General features: G+C 40.1%; 1 protein-coding gene across 2 annotated transcripts; it reads left to right on the forward strand.

Annotated features, from left to right (window-relative positions):
- The first annotated feature begins 618 nt into the window (after positions 1 to 618).
- ptpdc1a (protein tyrosine phosphatase domain containing 1a) lies at positions 619 to 16229 on the forward strand. 2 transcript variants are annotated; one of them, XM_042511425.2, is made up of 10 exons: positions 619 to 838; positions 4690 to 4785; positions 7465 to 7636; positions 8002 to 8082; positions 8668 to 8786; positions 11148 to 11285; positions 11376 to 12466; positions 13316 to 13501; positions 14872 to 14982; positions 15068 to 16229. In XM_042511425.2, the coding sequence occupies exons 2-10, from the start codon at positions 4698 to 4700 to the stop codon at positions 15179 to 15181; spliced, it is 2100 nt and encodes a 699-aa protein (XP_042367359.1). In that variant the 5' UTR covers positions 619 to 838; positions 4690 to 4697; the 3' UTR covers positions 15182 to 16229. The 2 variants fall into 2 exon arrangements, with proteins under 2 accessions (XP_042367359.1, XP_042367353.1); XM_042511419.2 differs by lacking the exons at positions 619 to 838; positions 4690 to 4785 and adding an exon at positions 6926 to 7333.
- The last annotated feature ends 1289 nt before the right edge of the window (positions 16230 to 17518 follow it).

Below are 17518 nucleotides of genomic sequence, written 5' to 3' on the forward strand. Positions count from 1 at the left end.
CCAGTGTTATAAATTTAAAAAATAAATAAATAAAAATGCCATTGAGCCCAGTATGGGGCTATACTCCATTTATTAAAGTAGGGGGGGTGGCTGTGGTGTGACATTTTTTGTTTATCATGACCCTGTTTGAAGCTACAAATATTTTTCCTTGAGCCACCCTGAGTGACTGAGGGAAAATGCATATCAATTTCTCCACCATTAATTATCATATCTCACAGTTTATGGCTATGAAAAATTTAATCTAACAGATTTTTAAAGAAAACATGCTTTTCAAACCTACCCGCAAGTATGGGGGTTCTGAGGGTATGTAAAATAAATACAAAATATGATCACGTAAAGTTGAATGTCCTTCCCCCAAGCAGAATAAATAATAATAGTAATAATAATAATAATAATAATAATAATAATAATAATAATAATAATAATTAAAAAATATATGAAGTGAACAAATGATAAGGATAAAAGTGACCATAAAGATAAAGTTGTTCTAGGGCTGTGTGACAGTTTTCACTTTTTTTTGTTTGAAAAGTTACCAAAAAATATTTAGCAGACCTAGTTTTCGATAAACAAACAAAACAATGTATCCAAACGATAATTTCACTCCGTTAACTAAGCTCTGTCTGCAGTCACGTGACAGAGCTGGACCGTTCTACATGACAACATGTCAGGTTGCTAAGTTAGCTAGTGAGCTAGCTGCACTTAGCAGACCAAATGATGTGGCAACAAAAAAAACCCGGTTTGCAGCGTCTCAGCGGTAAAACAACAACGACTTCAGAGAGATGATTCGACTTTGTCAGATGTTATAAAGGCAGCCCCGGACTCAGACGACAGGAAAACGGTAAGTCAGGCCTTCTGAAGCTACAATGCTAGCTTCAGTACAGTAAGCTAATTAGCTACCGTTAAGTGTTCAGCCTGCAGCATCAGCACCAGACACTGCTGCGGGGCCAGTGTTACACAACACTCAACAAGTTGACTTAACGCCAGTCTCTTTAAGCGTTGTGACTTACAAACTTGACAGTACAACTAACATAATGTCAGTAAGCTTTATGTTAAGCTAATAATCGCATGACCTGTTACTGCGAGTGCTGACGGTCGTGCAGCCGGTAACGTTGTGATAGACAAGAGGCTAAACGTTGATTTGTCACTCTGCTACACTGTATCACTGCTGGCATCGTCAGACTGATGATACTCGGGATGCTGTTATGGTTACACCTGCAGTCAGAGGAGTGATAAAATATTGCTCCCGTGGACGCACAAGTATGTTTTCATTCACCATCACCTTATTTGAATGGCAAAAGTCATGTTATGCCTGTGCCCAAGATTATTTAAACCTTTACTCTAATGAAAACGTCCTTGTTCACCCTGTAAAGCTCTGGTGTAGCTAAATAATAACATAATAATTCCTTTGAATGTTGTAGTGAGCCACGTCACGATGCCTGCTTTTTTTTTCTTCAGTATTTACCCATAATTGTATCAAGAATATTCTCATTGAGATTCAAAATCTGTCTTATAAAGTAATCAAAACCAACACAGCGCCAGAAAAAAGTTTCACTTAAACAGGAAACAAGCTTGCAAATTAGGCTACTTCAAACATTGAATTAGCAGTTTTCACAAACAAGACATGTTGTTAAATAGTTCTTGATCCTGTTGGAACTGTCTTCCATGCTTATAAAATATTACAGTTTAAGGTAGTGCCATCAATACATATCGATTCTGAATACTTGAATGTGTCAGTGCTCAATTTCTGCAGTATTAGTAGCATACACCAGTAACAGCTGCACTTTCATGCACTCTCTTATTGCTATTTTTACTACACTCATTCTGCTGTACTCTGCTACTAACCAAGGATAGAAAAGCCACTATTGTCATGGTTTAGCCGTCCTATATTTATCTTTTAATAAACAATATAAAAAAATGTCAACAAAATGAAATGTCAGCTTTTGGCTGTGCTTTTAAAAATGGTCTTGATTATTGATATTTTTCAAGGTGTTGTATCATAAGTGAGGAATTCCAGTATCGTGACAACACTAGTTTAAGGCTGACCCTGTAGCTGACAAAAAGATTCATGGGGAAAAAACTTTAAAAGCACTTTCACCAAAGACAGTGGGTTAATGGAATGACATATATAATTTGTCCCTAAAACTGAAGGTTGTAAGTACTAAACAGTCAGTAGAAGACAAACACTGTTTGCTTTGTTCACTTGATTAGGTATTGAAAACAACAGTTACTGGCCTGTAACTAGTAGTGCAGCATATCCTGTATTTACTGAGGAAAGTCAACGACTGAAAAATTTTCCCTCAAGACTTTTTGCACTATGTTGCACAAATGTCCTGTAAACAGAAGATTAAGTCATGTTTCTAGCATAATGCATTTTTAGAAATATGATTTATTTCGCACTTCTTCTCTGTACATTTTTTAAAAATTTCCCAACCCCACTTTGCTCATCTTGACCACTTCACAGAACTACACATGCGTGATTAAATGGACTTTTTTTTCCAGAATATGGCTCTAACTCTGCTATTTATTTTTCTCCGGTATGAGGCTTGCTCACAAGTCTCATTAGACCATTTGGCTACCTTTGTAACATATGATGCTAAAAGGCGGTGATGTGGAGTGACTTTCGGGATTATACAATTATTAGTAAAAGATATAACTGAAGTTTGCTGTTTTTAAGCTTTCTAATAATTGGCTGACACCTGGAGAGAGAACAAATAGCTGATTAACCACACAATAACACCAACAGTACTTTGTATCTCCATGGTTCAAATTTGCAGTGTGATTTGCTTGTGACACTGGTACTCATAGTATGACGACGACCATCTCGTCTGCCATATTTCTTTATTAGCACACTCAGTGGAAACGACTCTCACATCCCACACTCACAAGAAGCATCCCTGAAAGATATCTCTCAGCCTTCACACCGTCTCCCTCATGTCCACCAACACACTGGCATCCCAGCAGACACCAGCGTATGGATCCACCACAAATGTGTGAAGTGTAATTTTGGTTAATCTTTTCTTGATAAGTAGTTGAGTGAAAAGATTTTTTTGTAGTCACCATATTAGGTTAATTCATATAATTATTAATATTTGATGCACAGACGTCACATTTGTCATGAAGAACACCTTCTCATTCACTAGCTCGTTATCAAGAGCTTCCTATAAACACTGCCAAGTGGTGTCAGGCTCCAGCAGGACAGACTGCTCAACGGATTGGATAGGCTTCTTTCCGGCTCGAATCTTGGCAACACTTCAACCCGTGTCATACTAGGGTTTGGTGCCATATTAGTTTGTACCAAGACGTGTGGATTACAGTGTAAAAGAAGTCCAAAAACAGTTGTGGATGGAAAAAGACAGGCTCTAACTTTACACCATCAATAATTCATCGACGACAGAAGCCTTACAATTAACAGGAGTGGCAGGAGTGTGACCTGTCTCTGAAGTTGCAAGAGATGTTTTTTGGAGCAATTTGTCACCTTTTTAGATCGAATAACACAGATAAAGAACTAACCTGGGCCCTTAAATAAAGGAAACCACTTTCCTGCATTAAGTATTTATACTTTATGAAAAAAATGCTTATTTTCAGGTTTCATTTATTCATTTATTATTTATTATTTATTTATTTTATTTTCATTTTTATTTATTCATTGCACCACACTCCCGGAGCGGAGAGCATACTCTGGGCACAGACGGAGCAGTAGAATGCCAGACTAGATTTCACAGACTCACAAATCCTCCAGATTTACAGAGAGAGTAAAGAATTATAGAAAGACAGGAATAAAAATGAAAAAATCCATTCAGGTGTTTGAAAAGTTTCTATGCTACTAGTTTGAGAATCAATTTCATACTCAACAAGTCAAGCTTTACCTGATAAACACGCCTTACTCTTTTACTCTTTAATTAAACTATTCTACTTGACTTTATCAAAAAGGAAGGAAAAACAAAAGGTCAAAGAATCAAAAAGTGAGCATGTGAGGTGCAGCGACCCTGCTCAATTGTTAATGGACCACAGTGAGGAGCTGTAAAGGTGCAGAGTTTCACTCCTGCAACACCAGTTAGCACAAGTGATGAGGCCCATTAGAGCTTAGGGTGTAATGTGAGAAAAGGTTGGTCCCCGGAGTTGAATTGACACTCTGAGAGATCTGTGTGACACAACTGTGATATCAGGCTACATAAATCAGATGTGCAAGTCAAAGAGTATTGCCCTGAAGCTGCACAACAACAGGTAGATGTGTTCACTTGATTATTGATTAGTGTGGCATCAGTGAAATGGGAGGAATTTGTCTGATTTCTGATTGGCAGTTGAAAGTACTCCAACTGTTTACTCAAACCCTGTTAAAGTACCGTGTGGGTGCTGCTGAAGTCAGCGCGGTTTGTAATTTAGCACCTTAGATCTCGGATATTCTCCCAGCTCTCCCTGTTGTCTCCAGGCCCTGCCCACCTGCTCCCAGAGGTGCAGTGGTCAGACTGACACATGAGCTGCTGACATGGTGGCTCACTTTGCACATTTCCCTCTCTCCCCTGGGTTGTCTTGCCAGGCAACGCCTCTCACACTCCTCATATCTCATTTGTGTGCACACCTTGTTACTGTTTGCATTATCAGTGCAACCAAAGCCTCGTAAGCTGTTTTTTCTTTTCTATTTTTTTCCCCACTTGCTTTTGACACACAATGTTTATTCACACATTTCAGCCCGTGCCATGGCAGCTGGTGTCAGCATACTGAGTGACATGCCTTACTCCATGAGTGGAGCTCGCAGTGGAGGGATCAGCACAGAGATGGAGACAGGTAGGAGGACTCTGCCACACAAAAATGACAAAAAAGCTGCTTTATTTTGCAAAGCAGCAGCACAGGATTGTAAACTTCAAATGTTTTGATTCAAGGAACATAAATTGTCTCTTTTATATCTTGTTGAGGTGTTAAAGAAGAAAACAATTAGAAGATTTTTTAATGTGAGCTCTCAGGCTGGGAATTTGCAGGCCGGCTTTTGTACTGAGACAAAAGTTTCCGGTGAAATAAACAAAACTGATTATTTGTTATGTGAAGATGTTATTTACCTAGCTGGATATTAGGTTCAGTGTTAATTGGAGCATTAGATGGATATAGTTGTATACTTCAGATTTGATGACGGGACAGCAAATCTATTATCTGCTTGTTGTTAACATTTGTCACGATACCTTCCACCCATCCATGCTAGTTACGTCAATGCAAGAAAACACTGGTATCATTATGGTATTGATGCTGGTTATTAGTGTTTCATCAATAAGACATCTGTCGTCATGGATGTCACAGATGTTAATGAGCTGTGTCACATCTTTTATAAATACATAAGCATGTCAGTATTGGCTACTCTAATAGGTAGTTTTGAGGCGTAGTGTATTTTTTTATTTATTCATATCTTTTCAATAATTAATGTCTTTATGATGCTCTCTGAGCACAAGTTATACCTCAGTGTGCCTCCTCTGGAGCCAATTTCCTGGGGTTGGCATAAAAAACAATAAATCTGTTGTCAACCATTCTAATTTTAATTATTTGACCAAAAAGAACAGGAAAGGAACACCTCATCATAATAATCTACATTACTGAAAATCAGTCAACAACTTAAAGACTTGCTTAACAGTAAGTTACATAAGTGGATAGAAGGCAATGGAAATAATTAGTTAGAACCTGAAATAAATGAGTTAACATTGTAAATAAATGATATCGTGTTTTTTTGTTTGTTTGTTTTTTAAAAACATATACTGCACATACATAGGCTATATGGATTTATTTTTTTCTTTTTTATGGGACTTGGTTACAAAATTGAGGCTTAAATTTAGCATTTCTTTCTTTTTTAGCACAATTATGTAATATTATTTAAATAAAGGTCAATATGTCAGCCATCACTAACCAATGTTTTTCTTAGTTAAACATTAGTCTCAATTTTGAGTCATCCTCCTGTTAGCTTTCTTAAATGTCTCAATCATTATTTCTGAAGAAAATTTGTGTCCCTCTGGTCCTGATTATACGACTAGATAATAAGCGATTTCAAGAGGAGAGGCAGCAACAGGTAAAAACGAAGACAATGGCTGATTTTCAGTAGATTTTTCCTTTGTGGCGAGTCATCTAATGTGATCTGTTGCTGCAGCCTTCTCTCATCTGTGCTGTTTGTCAGTCAGCCTGCTGCTCCCACACACTGAGAGTCAGCAGTATCATTTCACCTTTTGGCTTCAGTGTGATGGAGGACTGGCTGCTGAATGGTCGAGCAGGCTTCAAGCATAATGTCAGTATTACAATTACTTAGTCTTCTCTGAAACCGGTTGATAGGTACACTATTGTTACAGCTCTTCTCTTACTGACGCACAAAAGAAGTATACAAAAATATGCATTATTTAAGGTAACTTTAATTCTAAGTAGTAGCAGGCAAAAGTAGTGATATTTAAAAATATATATGCATCATGAAACAGTCAAGTAGATCCAGCTGGTTGTAGTTTTGAATGTGCTGAGTTTTGTCATACCTCCCAAAAACACTTAATTTAGGGCAACTTTCAATAAGCATTTTTAGTAAATTGATTGTTGACATTTTCTCTTTTGGATTTATTAACAAAAAGAAAGTAAACTTATTCTGAAAATAATCTACAAGTGTAGGTATGGAAAAAAAAGCACTTTCAAAAAGATATTTCATATACATCGTGTCCTTTAGTCAAATGCCAGATCCCTGTGCACTCTGTGTTTTGTGAACCACTTGGCTATTCAGCGTTACTCTTACCTGCTGTGTGTTCAGGGCTGTACGCCACCAGATGTACCGCCTTTTAAGCAAGCAAGTACAGCATTTTCCTCTTTCATTTACAAGCCGCCTGCCTCAGATCTATGTTGTGTGTGTGTGTGTGTGTGTGTGTGTGTGTGTGTGTGTAATTTGTGTGTGTGCAACATTCGCCCCCATCTACCTCCCACTGACGACTTTGGAGATGGTTGTCATGGTGACACTTCAAATGCTGCTGATGAACTGATGGGTTGTATTTGCCTCTCTGTGCCACGGGTCATTGTCGTGTGATGATTCACCATGGGCGCAGAGCTGCTGAGCTTTTGTTAGCGTAGAGGAGCTCACAGTGCGGACAGCAGCACAGCGTGTGTTCTGAGATGCAGCGGCACCGCGGACGCCACTCCTTAGCCGGGGAGATGATGGGCAACATGAGGAGGCACAGCCGCAGGCACTCAGCCTCGGACGTCCTGCTGAAGGTCCTGCAGCGCAGACGCAGCTCTGCCCTGGAGGTCCTCTCCTCCTCTTTCCATAGAGTGATGGTGGCCGTCAGTGTGAACCAGCCGCAGCCTCCCACTGAACGCAAGATCAGGAGATGTAACCGTGCTAAAGAAATAGCTAGTGTTGAATTCAGGGCTTTAATAATGATTTCAGCTGCAAAGAAAGCATGCAAAAAGCACTGAGGAGTTTTGTGAACTTATTATGTTTATTGTTGTTTGTTTTGCCAGCCAATGCAAGAGTCCCCACAGCAAAGTACACCAAGATGGGGGAGACCCTGAGGCATGTCATCCCCGGTCACATGCAGTGCTCCATGGCCTGTGGAGGAAAAGCCTGTAAATATGAGAACCCCTCTCGCTGGAGTGATGAGGAGCAAGCCGTCAAAGGACTCTACTCGTCCTGGTACGTTGGCCAGAGTAGCTTTCATGCAGTCGTCAGTGCTCATGTGCTTTTTTTTGCTCCCGGGAGTGTTGTGCTCGGTCAGTGTTGGTCACTTAAGTTCACATCAATACTTACATAAAAAAGCCAATACATTTGTTCTGGTTTTTGTTTTGCGCAATGATCTGTTTTTAAAATGGAATCATTGAACATGTAAGAGCTTTAGTTTCAGTGCATCACTGTGTTTGCAGGGTTGTTGGATATCTTTTTCTCTGAAAGGTTTTTAAAGTTGTGTTTAACTTTCTTAACAGTCCTAATTCAATTAAAGTTTGTTATAATTTTGCTTTATATACCACAACTCCCCCTAATGTCATGTTCTCCACTTACAGGATTACTGACAACTTGCTAGCTATGGCAAGGCCTTCCACTGAAATCATAGAGAAATACAATATAATTGAACAGTTTCAGAGGTACGGTTCTTTCCCTTCTTTCACGTTTGATTTGATTTACTTGATTCTTTATTAACATTTAGATTAACAGTGAATTAGAGACTGCAGTAGTTCCCAACTGGTGGGTTGCATTCCAAAAGTGGGTTGCGGGTCCATTCTGAATGGGCCACAAGTAACTCTCGAACATGTTTGTGAAAAACACACTTTATTCTGGCACAGGGCTTTTATTTTGAAGTACCGTTTCCTCCTGTTCAGATACTATTTTATTGCCCTGGTCTTTGTAATATTTGGCTCATAAACATGCCGTTTACTTGCAGCAATTGTATGTCACTGATCTTTAAGCAGTAATATGCACATTCTTTGGTTTGGTTCAGTAATTGCACTTTATTTTAACAATAACAAATTTTCATCTCACTGTGTTCTACACTAACATGTTGTATACAATTTGTGAAATAAAATTGAATATGTGGGTGGACCTTGAACTGACTAAGGACAAAATCTGGACCTGTGACTACACCAGTTGCTGTAAGGTGTTTGTTATTGATTTGTGGTGGTCTACTGCATAGATTGCTCTGTGTACTGACACGGACCTGTTGCTGTGCTCAGGTGTGGTTTGAAGACAGTCATTAACCTGCAGCGGCCCGGCGAACATGCCAGCTGCGGCAACCCACTGGAGCAGGAGAGCGGTTTCACCTATAGACCTGAAACCTTCATGGAGGCAGGCGGTGAGTCTCTGCTTCCACCTCATCAGCACATATTGATGACCCAAACACAGGACATAAGCCACTAAACACATGAAGTTGTAGTTCAACTTCCTGAGAAGGCGGGGGATCCTGGATTCAATGAGCATGAAGTAATGTTGAAATGTGTTCTGAAAGTGAATGTGATGCGAATGTTACGTCTTCTGTGCGATCCAGCCTCCACTGTTACAGGGGACAGCTTAATGACATAGTTATACTAGAGGAGGAGTAAAGCTTATGTATGTGTTGTGAAGGTGGACACATTTACACCTTTTTTGACAGGCATTAGTTCTTCCTAGAGGTAGTGACCTGTGTGTGTGCGTGTGTGTGTGTGTGTGTGTGTGTGTGTTTACATTGTCCATTGCTCTCTAATCAGACGTTACTGGAGATGTTTCCTAGCAACCAGTCTTCATTTATTCATTCTTTCATTCATTTAAACCTCATCCATCCATCCATTTTCTTCCGCTTATTCGGAGTCGGGTCGCAGGGGCAGCAGCCTAAGCAGGGATCATTGAAACCTTTATGTAATATTTGAAGAATCCATTGAGGGAGGCCCTCATTTTCAGTGACTCCGAGCAGGATCAAAGACAGAAAAATTGAATCCATAAGCACACCAGTTAAAACTAAATGCACTCAGTGGAGAGCAGATTTCCACCAGGCGGCTGCACAAGCTGATTGCTGCTGCTCCAGACAATTCTTGTAATTCAAGCAGAAGTACTGCAGCACATTGCAGAAGATACAATATAATTACGGATGAACATATTTTTAATAAGTAAAACTCTGCAAAAGGACTCCCACACACTGTCTAACTTGCAATATCACTTTTATTTGGGACATTTCAGTAATAGACTTTCATCAGGCAAACAATTTGCGTCAAATGAGAAGCTGTCTTAAATAGGGGAGTGGTTGTGAGTCAGCAACCAATCACATTGTCCAGGTGCAAAAAACAAACAATTATCCATTTTCATTTACCAAACGTCACAAACGTCTGGAGTCCTTTTGCAGCTTTTTGGTCGATCCATCCCTCTCCAGCGCACCTGTCTCATCTGACAGACGTGCGAAGTGTTCTTTTGAATAAGTTAAACAAATGTTTGGTTGATGTCATTCATAACTGAAGTTTTAATGCTATTAGCATTGTCTGTAGGCTGCAGCAAAACAAAGTAGGAAATAACAATTACACAAGCACACACAACTAAAATAGACCCAAAAAAACAACTACATACTACATGATGGTAATTTTCCAACCAGAATTTTAACAGTGATAGAAAATAAAGAGAGAGAGAGAAGAGAGAAGAATTCTTTATTGTCATATGCACACTGTACAATGAGATTGTTCTTTGCATTTAACCCATCCTTGTGAAGCAGTGGGCAGCCACGTGCAATGCTCAGGGACAGACGTCATGAGTCTCTTTGGAAGATATTTCTTGTGTTTTTTAGCGTTTTACATGAGAATGCATAACAGGCATAAGATAAGGGACTTTGACAGATTTAACATTTTCCTCAGGCCGTCTATGTTTTGTGTTTTTCCCATATCGGGAGCGTGATGTGATCCCTGGTAACCAAGTAATTAGCGAGGGATTACACATACGTTCTGTCTTCGGAGGTTGGCAATCTTGATTCAGCTTCCTAACAAGCTCTCCTGAGATCTTTACCCAAGTAACCTCATCAGGGCATCGGCTGCATTTTAAATAGTGCTGTCTGTCATTTGACACTTCTAGCTAAAAGCGTGCAGTATGTAAACACTGGCTTGTTATCTCAGTGCAGGTCTTTATCATCCAGTCCCCCACATTGTAGATATTTCAACAACAATCCAGAGCTCCTTTTGTGACATGAACCTCTTTATCTAAATGTGATGGTAATTTAATTTGCCAGTCTTACGTCCAGCATACTTTCTTTCCAAGCCCGCGTTGAGCCCATACCAAAGCAGCAGTTTTTGGCCCAAGCCAGATAAAAAGTCCGAATTTCCACTGCAATTATTTTTTATGCCTCTGTATTATGATATGCATTATGTTTTGGAGTTGACTGTCCATATGTATGAGCGTATGTTCCCATTCTTGTGAATGCAATCTCTCAAGAACGCCTTTAGGGAGTTTCTTCAAATTTGGCACAAACATCCACTTGGACTCAACAATGAATTTATTATTTATTTTTTACTGATCATCATGAGTCTTGCCATTTAGAATGCATTACTATATATTAAAGGAGTACTCTTGTAATGAATGTAAAAGACACTTATTTCATTACTAAAAACAGATAGATGAACCTAGCAGTGTTTTATGTTATTGATGAAAAGAGCTTAGTTAGATATTGATGAGCTCTGAATTCTTCTGGCTTTGTGTATTTCAGTTTATTACTACAACTTTGGTTGGAAGGATTATGGTGTGGCATCTCTGACTACAATCCTCGACATGGTGAAAGTCATGTCGTTTGCTGTCCAAGAGGGGAAAATGGCCGTCCACTGCCATGCTGGTCTCGGTAGAACAGGTCTGTAAAACAGGCAATCTGGCATTGCTCAAATCCAGATTTATGCTTTCAAAATGTCAGTTTTGTATTTTTTTATTTTTCTTCATGTAGGTGTTTTGTTGGCTTGTTACTTGGTTTTCACGTCCCGGATGAGTGCTGACCAAGCCATCCTGTTTGTTCGAGCCAAGAGACCCAACTCCATCCAGACCAGAGGCCAGCTGCTGTGTGTCAGGGAGTTCGCCCAGTTCCTAGTTCCACTCCGAAGCGTCTTCTCCTGTGCTGAACCCAAAGCGAGCGCTGTCACTCTGTCCCAGTACCTCACCCGGCAGCGCCACCTGCTGCACGGCTATGAGGCCCGACAGATGAAGAACGTGCCAAAGATCGTCCAGCTGGTGTGCAGGCTCCTCGTCGACATTGCAGCCAACAGACAGGTGGTGATCGAGGAGGAGTGGCTGGAGATCCCCGACCTCACAGCTGAGGTGGAGAAGACCGTATCCCAGCAGGCTCTTCAGCAGCTCGGGAAGGAGATGAGGGGGAAGGGGATCCCTGTTCCACCTTCATCTCATCCTCTCAGCCCACCTGCTCTGCAGTCCAGACCTCTTCATGATCAACCTCTCGCCAGTGATAACGAGCTGGACCCTCTGTGGAGGCAGCAGAACGTAGAGAGCCCTCTCAAGTCCTCCCTGTCCAACAACAGGAGCCTCAGTTACAGCGATTCTGTCCTTGACAAACTTGGATCACAGCATTTAGCAGATCTGAAGAGCAAACCAAACAACTACCTGATTAAACATTCCTTGTCTCACAGCAGCCTTACAGCCTCGATCCCTCCCAGATTTTATGACCTCTCTCCTCAGGGCATTTTCCACAGCATTCAGGACCCCAATACAGAAGCAAAGCAAAACACAGGACCCCCCTTGTTAAAGAAGCAACTACACAGAGGGCATCAGAGTTTGTCTCTAGATCTGTCCGAGCAGGGAAGAAGATCTCACTGTAACGCCTCACTGCCAGCTTTACTGAACAAGAGCAAACTGGAAACCAGTAAGGAGCAGCCGGTTATGCCAGCGGGGGATGCACACGGAGAGGTTCCATTCATCACCCTCCAGTCGGAGCTTCCCCCAGAGAGCAGATGGCTGCTGGTGGCCAAAGCTCTGGCCATGGACCTGACAGACAAGGATTTCACCTCCAAGGTTTCAATGTGGCAGGTAGTGTAGCTCTCTAATACACCATTTACCAACATGTAGCTACTCCTGTGCTATTTTTTTGGACACTAGACTGGTATCAATCCTATGTGGACACATCTGGAGTCTCTGCTTGCTGCTGGTCAAGTCTCCATGAAGACACTGTGCCAGGCCGAGATAAAGGCAGAAACATAATTTCCCGTGAAACCACAACATGTTGTATTTACACTCCTGTTTTTATTCAGATTAAACACACAATATAACGTGTTAAGTGAGCTTCAGAAGTGCTGGCAGGTGGTTTATTGTACCTTTGGGCAGAGCTAGGCTAGCTGTTTTCCCTTGTCTCCAGACTGTTAGATCTTTTAAAAAATACCCCTGAAATGACCTTTTGTACATCAGTTACTCACCACGTTACGTTTAGTTAGCGAAGAAAGCTGTTTCTCTCTCATGCCTCCACAGTGAACGAAGATACCGAAACAGCAAAGCTATATGAAAACATCAGTTTACAAACTGTCACACAAGTTGTGCAGTCAGAGGGGAAACTAAACTATGAGTGAAACCTAGTCTATGCTACGTGACAAATGTCTGTTCACGCTATAACGTGAGACTCAGGAGTCTGAGGAAGAGTGTTTTTTAGTTCGAAACGTCACCTTTAAGGGGAGCTCCCTGGTGTGCGGACCTCTGTTTTTTCATATTTTAGTTTATCTTGGCTCCAGCACCCACTATGGGATGTGCGTGTCTTTTTGAATCTCTGTTCACGCTATAACAGCATAAATTTGGTCGTTTTTTTTTTTTTAAACCTGCATTTCTCGCCCAGTGATACTTCATTCAGTCAGTTAATTGTCAGAGTACTCTTTTTTTTGTGATGTGCAGACAGAGCTGAACTCCAGAGAGGGAGCGTGGGAGAGGCTGTGTATGGAGAGGGATCCTCTGGTCCTGTCCGGTCTCATGTGGTCGTGGCTGGAGCAGCTCAAGGATCCAGTCATCAGCAGTGAGGATGTTAAAGCACTCAGCGAGAAGAATGTAAATCCACAGAACGCCCTCGACTCACTGGAAAAGGTAGCTGGGTTAAATATCCTCCACATCATCACTGTCTGAAGCAAACAGACACTCTGGCACTGTTTAACACAGTGTCCAGTAACACTGTTACGAAAATTATATGTCCTCTTTACAATGTTGGTGTCTTCAAGGCAGATCAACAGCTTTTCACAGAGATGCACTTCTACCAATGTCTATGTATTAATACTAATAGAAAATGACACACAGTGTGTGTCAGACTAAATGAGACCTTCAGTTCCCAATACACCTGTCAAATTGAATAAGTTGGAAGTTTGGAAAAAAATAGTTTGAAGAGATTATGTCATGTTTTTCAGCATTAGTGACAGAGTAGCACAATTCTTGGATTGTGGGAACATAGTTTGCATCAACACTACACTGAAACATTTCCATCCACATCCTGCCATTTCGAATTAAAGTCGATTCTGTTGGTTGGTTAACATTTTCTGACCAGCATTAGAACAATGTAGGGCAAAAAAATTGCACACTTTTTAATTGCAGAACTATGTTCTTCTGCCCTCTGCGTGAAATCACAAACCTCTCAGTTCATTTTCAATTTCGTCAGCCGGGGTAGATCTACAATCAATCAGAGCAATGACACACGTTACAAAGCACTAAGCAACAACAGCGTGAAGAATAAAGCTGTGATGGTGTAGCATCAATATGTATTTCATCAAAAAGTTCCATATCAGCTTGAACTAACAGACATCACAAGATGCTTTTTTTTTATTTTTATAATTTGGTTTCTTAACCCAGCGCCCTCCTCCCTCCTTCCAACAGGCTTCCGCCACGGGAAATAAACTAAAACAAATAGACAGGACAAAACAGAGCAAATGTATAGCAAAAATATATAAAAATAAATAAACACAGCAGAAATAAGTAAGAAAAAAAATAAAAATAAGTAAGCAAAAAAAAAATGAATTTAAAATATTTAAAAACAAATAAAAATAAAAAATAAATGAATAAAAAAATAAAAATACTAAACATCAGCATATACATAGATATGAGTATATGAAAACTGACTTACAGAATAAACGAAAAATCTTTGTCATGTATTATTGACACCGGGATTTTTGCAGCACTTCAGAGTTCCCAGAGTTATCATCAGATCACATTACCTTAACGTAATGTCGCTAAACCAAGACTAAATTGAAAGGGCAGGATGGGATTTCCAAAGTCCAGAGTATTTCTTGTGGGCTGCAGGTCACTACTTATCTTGACTCACATGTACAAAGCTGTTTAAAGCCAAAGGCTTCTTATTGGACTTTCTTTTATCCATATGATTTATATGACACAGAAACTGTTTTTAAAAGAAATCTGAAAGTGTTGCCATGTAATCCGATATCATCCACCCTTCTCCTCCCTGCTGCCAGGACCACAGGCTCACTCTGCTGTGTATCCTCGACTGTGCTGCTCATCTCCTGCCAATGCCTGAAGAGGTGGAGACGAGTTTTCTCAACCAAACAATAAAAGTGTTTACTAAGGTGAGTATTAACATACAGTGTGTATAATGAATATATGAACATGTTTTTTACTTGCAGCAATTGAGTTTTTTTCTTTTCTCTCCAGATCGACCCTGCCTCAGAGAAGAACGAGTCTTTATACACAACACTAAAAGCAATCCTGACTCCCATTCTTCGTGAGCTGAGTGACAAGGCTGTGGAGGAGAATGACGACTCCTGACCAGCCTCAACAGGACCAGTCTGACAAGAGGAAGACTCCAAAATGGGGCTCCACTCGCATTTTTTGGGCATTACTGTACTTTAAGCCAGTTCCTTGCATCAGATACTGCTGAGATCTGCCAATCTGTAGTCTTTCTAGACATTTGAAAACAATATTATTTGGTTTAGCATTTCATTTGTTCTTTGAAGCTCTTAATAGACTCTAAGCACTGCCATTCTCTCTGTTAATGTGCCACTGTGCTCAGTTTGAAAACATTTACTCGTTATCTGTTCTACTATAATATCCGTGAGGGACTAGATGTTGCTTTTATTATGAAAGTGTTAGTAGGAAAATGACTGAGAAACGTTCTCACGATGTTGATGTAATGTTATTTAAATGTGTAACTCAGCTGTCAAAGCTGTGATTTCTTATTTAAACCAAAAGATGTTTTTACACTGTGCAGATGCTACAATGTGTCTTATTTATTCCGATTCTCTTTGAAATGCAGCAATTGGTTGAAAAACTATAACCTGATGACAAGTTGTAAGGTTGCTTTGTTCATGTAGAATGTAAAATGTGTCCTTAGAGTCAAATGCAAACTGTGGCTACTGTTATGGCAATGCAAATTCGACAGGCCGCAAGTGCATTTGCTTTTACAATCAATTTTTATGTCCTTAATACTGCGCGCACCAAAAACCTCTCACTGCACTGTTGTGTTGTACATGCATTTGTCAAACATCAATCTGCCTCCACCGTTGCATTTGGCAAAATGCTGTCTGCCTCACCTCTAACGGCCTCCGCCTGGACTCTGTGTCATGCTGCTGTGTGTAATGTCGCCTCGCCTGTGTGTGTGTGTAGCTGTTGCGACGAGTTGGTGGTCGCCTCTCACCTCATATATGGATACAGTGTAATGTAGATCAGCTGACACTCGTGAATGTGGAGCACCGATGATGATAACAATAATATGAAGGACATGAGACGTCGTACTGTGGGGATTTTCAACAAGCACTATTTTTTCATTGTTACAACGAGCTACTTCTTACTGAATTAAACTACTCACTGCAAGCGATGTGAGGTGTGTGTGTGTAAATCTTTTTATGGGAAGGAAAGTGTGCCTCCTGGTGTTGACACGCTAGTCAGGCAAGGTATTCTGAAAAAAGAGGTATTTACCATTGAACCTCAAAGGTGTGGAGTATAGTGAAACTGTCTTTTGGGAAAGAACATCATATTCAGACCTTTACTTACATCACTGTGTTTGCACATCGTTATGAATGATAAAAGTCACGCAATACATTCAGTCATTGCTTAAGAGGGGATATTGTGTGTGTGTGTATGAAACTCAGATGTACATGAGAATGAAACATGGTACGGATGGAGAAAGTTCTGCATTTATATTGCCATCCCAGTAGAAATGAGCAAGCATCAGTCATGATTCATAATGGGTCATCATTGCTCCAGTTTGTTGGTTTTTAGGCCACCTGTTAACACCATTTCTGTCATATGATATGTCTGTGATGAGCTAATAAGAGTGAGTAATATATTGAACAGCCTACTGTAAAGTGGAGGAGTTGTAAATCTTATTATCCACTGCAGGGAATATCAAACAAAGGGGGTTGATTTCAGCTTGTGAAAGAAAACAAATCACAAATCAAGAAAGTTACTTTGATGCTCTGCACATGGATGACTCAGCATTGATTTATTCTAGGTATTAATTACCCCACCAGCCCCATTTATGTAATAGATAGAAAAGGGTTCGTTATGCTCTGAAAGGTAACCATGCGCAGCTGTACTAAATAATCAAAAGAAAATATCATCATAATTGTAAATAAACTTAACAAATTGTAATTATTTTTACTACTGATTCTATTATTATGGTGTACTGCAGTTCTGCATGTAGTTTGGCCAAGTGCTGTTGCCGTACCCCGGTTAAGGTACTCAACACTTTCCTGTTCCTCCGATTTATTACTAGAAGGTGTATTTTTCCAGTAGTTATGTAGGCTTTATCACTATTGATATAGTTTTTGTAAAGTGTCAGAGGGCTGTGTCATAATAAATACGAGTCGACAGATTATCAACCTGGCTGATTATCGAGGCCGATATTTGGCAGATTGCTGATTATCTGTATCTGTGTTGTGTTTTATATATGATGGCTGATAAAATTAATTAATTAAAAAGTGCTGATAATCAGTATCGGCATCAGCCCTTAAAAACAAATACTGGAGACCCCTAATAATAAATGTCATTGCTTCTTCCCACTCCTTTTCGGACATGTAAACTGATTTATCCATGATTTGTTATTTCATTGTTTGAAACTATTATTCTGTTTCTCTTTTTGATTGTTTGTATGATCACTTTTCT

This window comes from Plectropomus leopardus, chromosome 2 (genome assembly GCF_026936395.1).
Source record: "Plectropomus leopardus strain MGB_pleo_1.0 chromosome 2, ASM2693639v1, whole genome shotgun sequence".
Classification (NCBI taxonomy): domain Eukaryota; kingdom Metazoa; phylum Chordata; class Actinopteri; order Perciformes; family Serranidae; genus Plectropomus; species Plectropomus leopardus.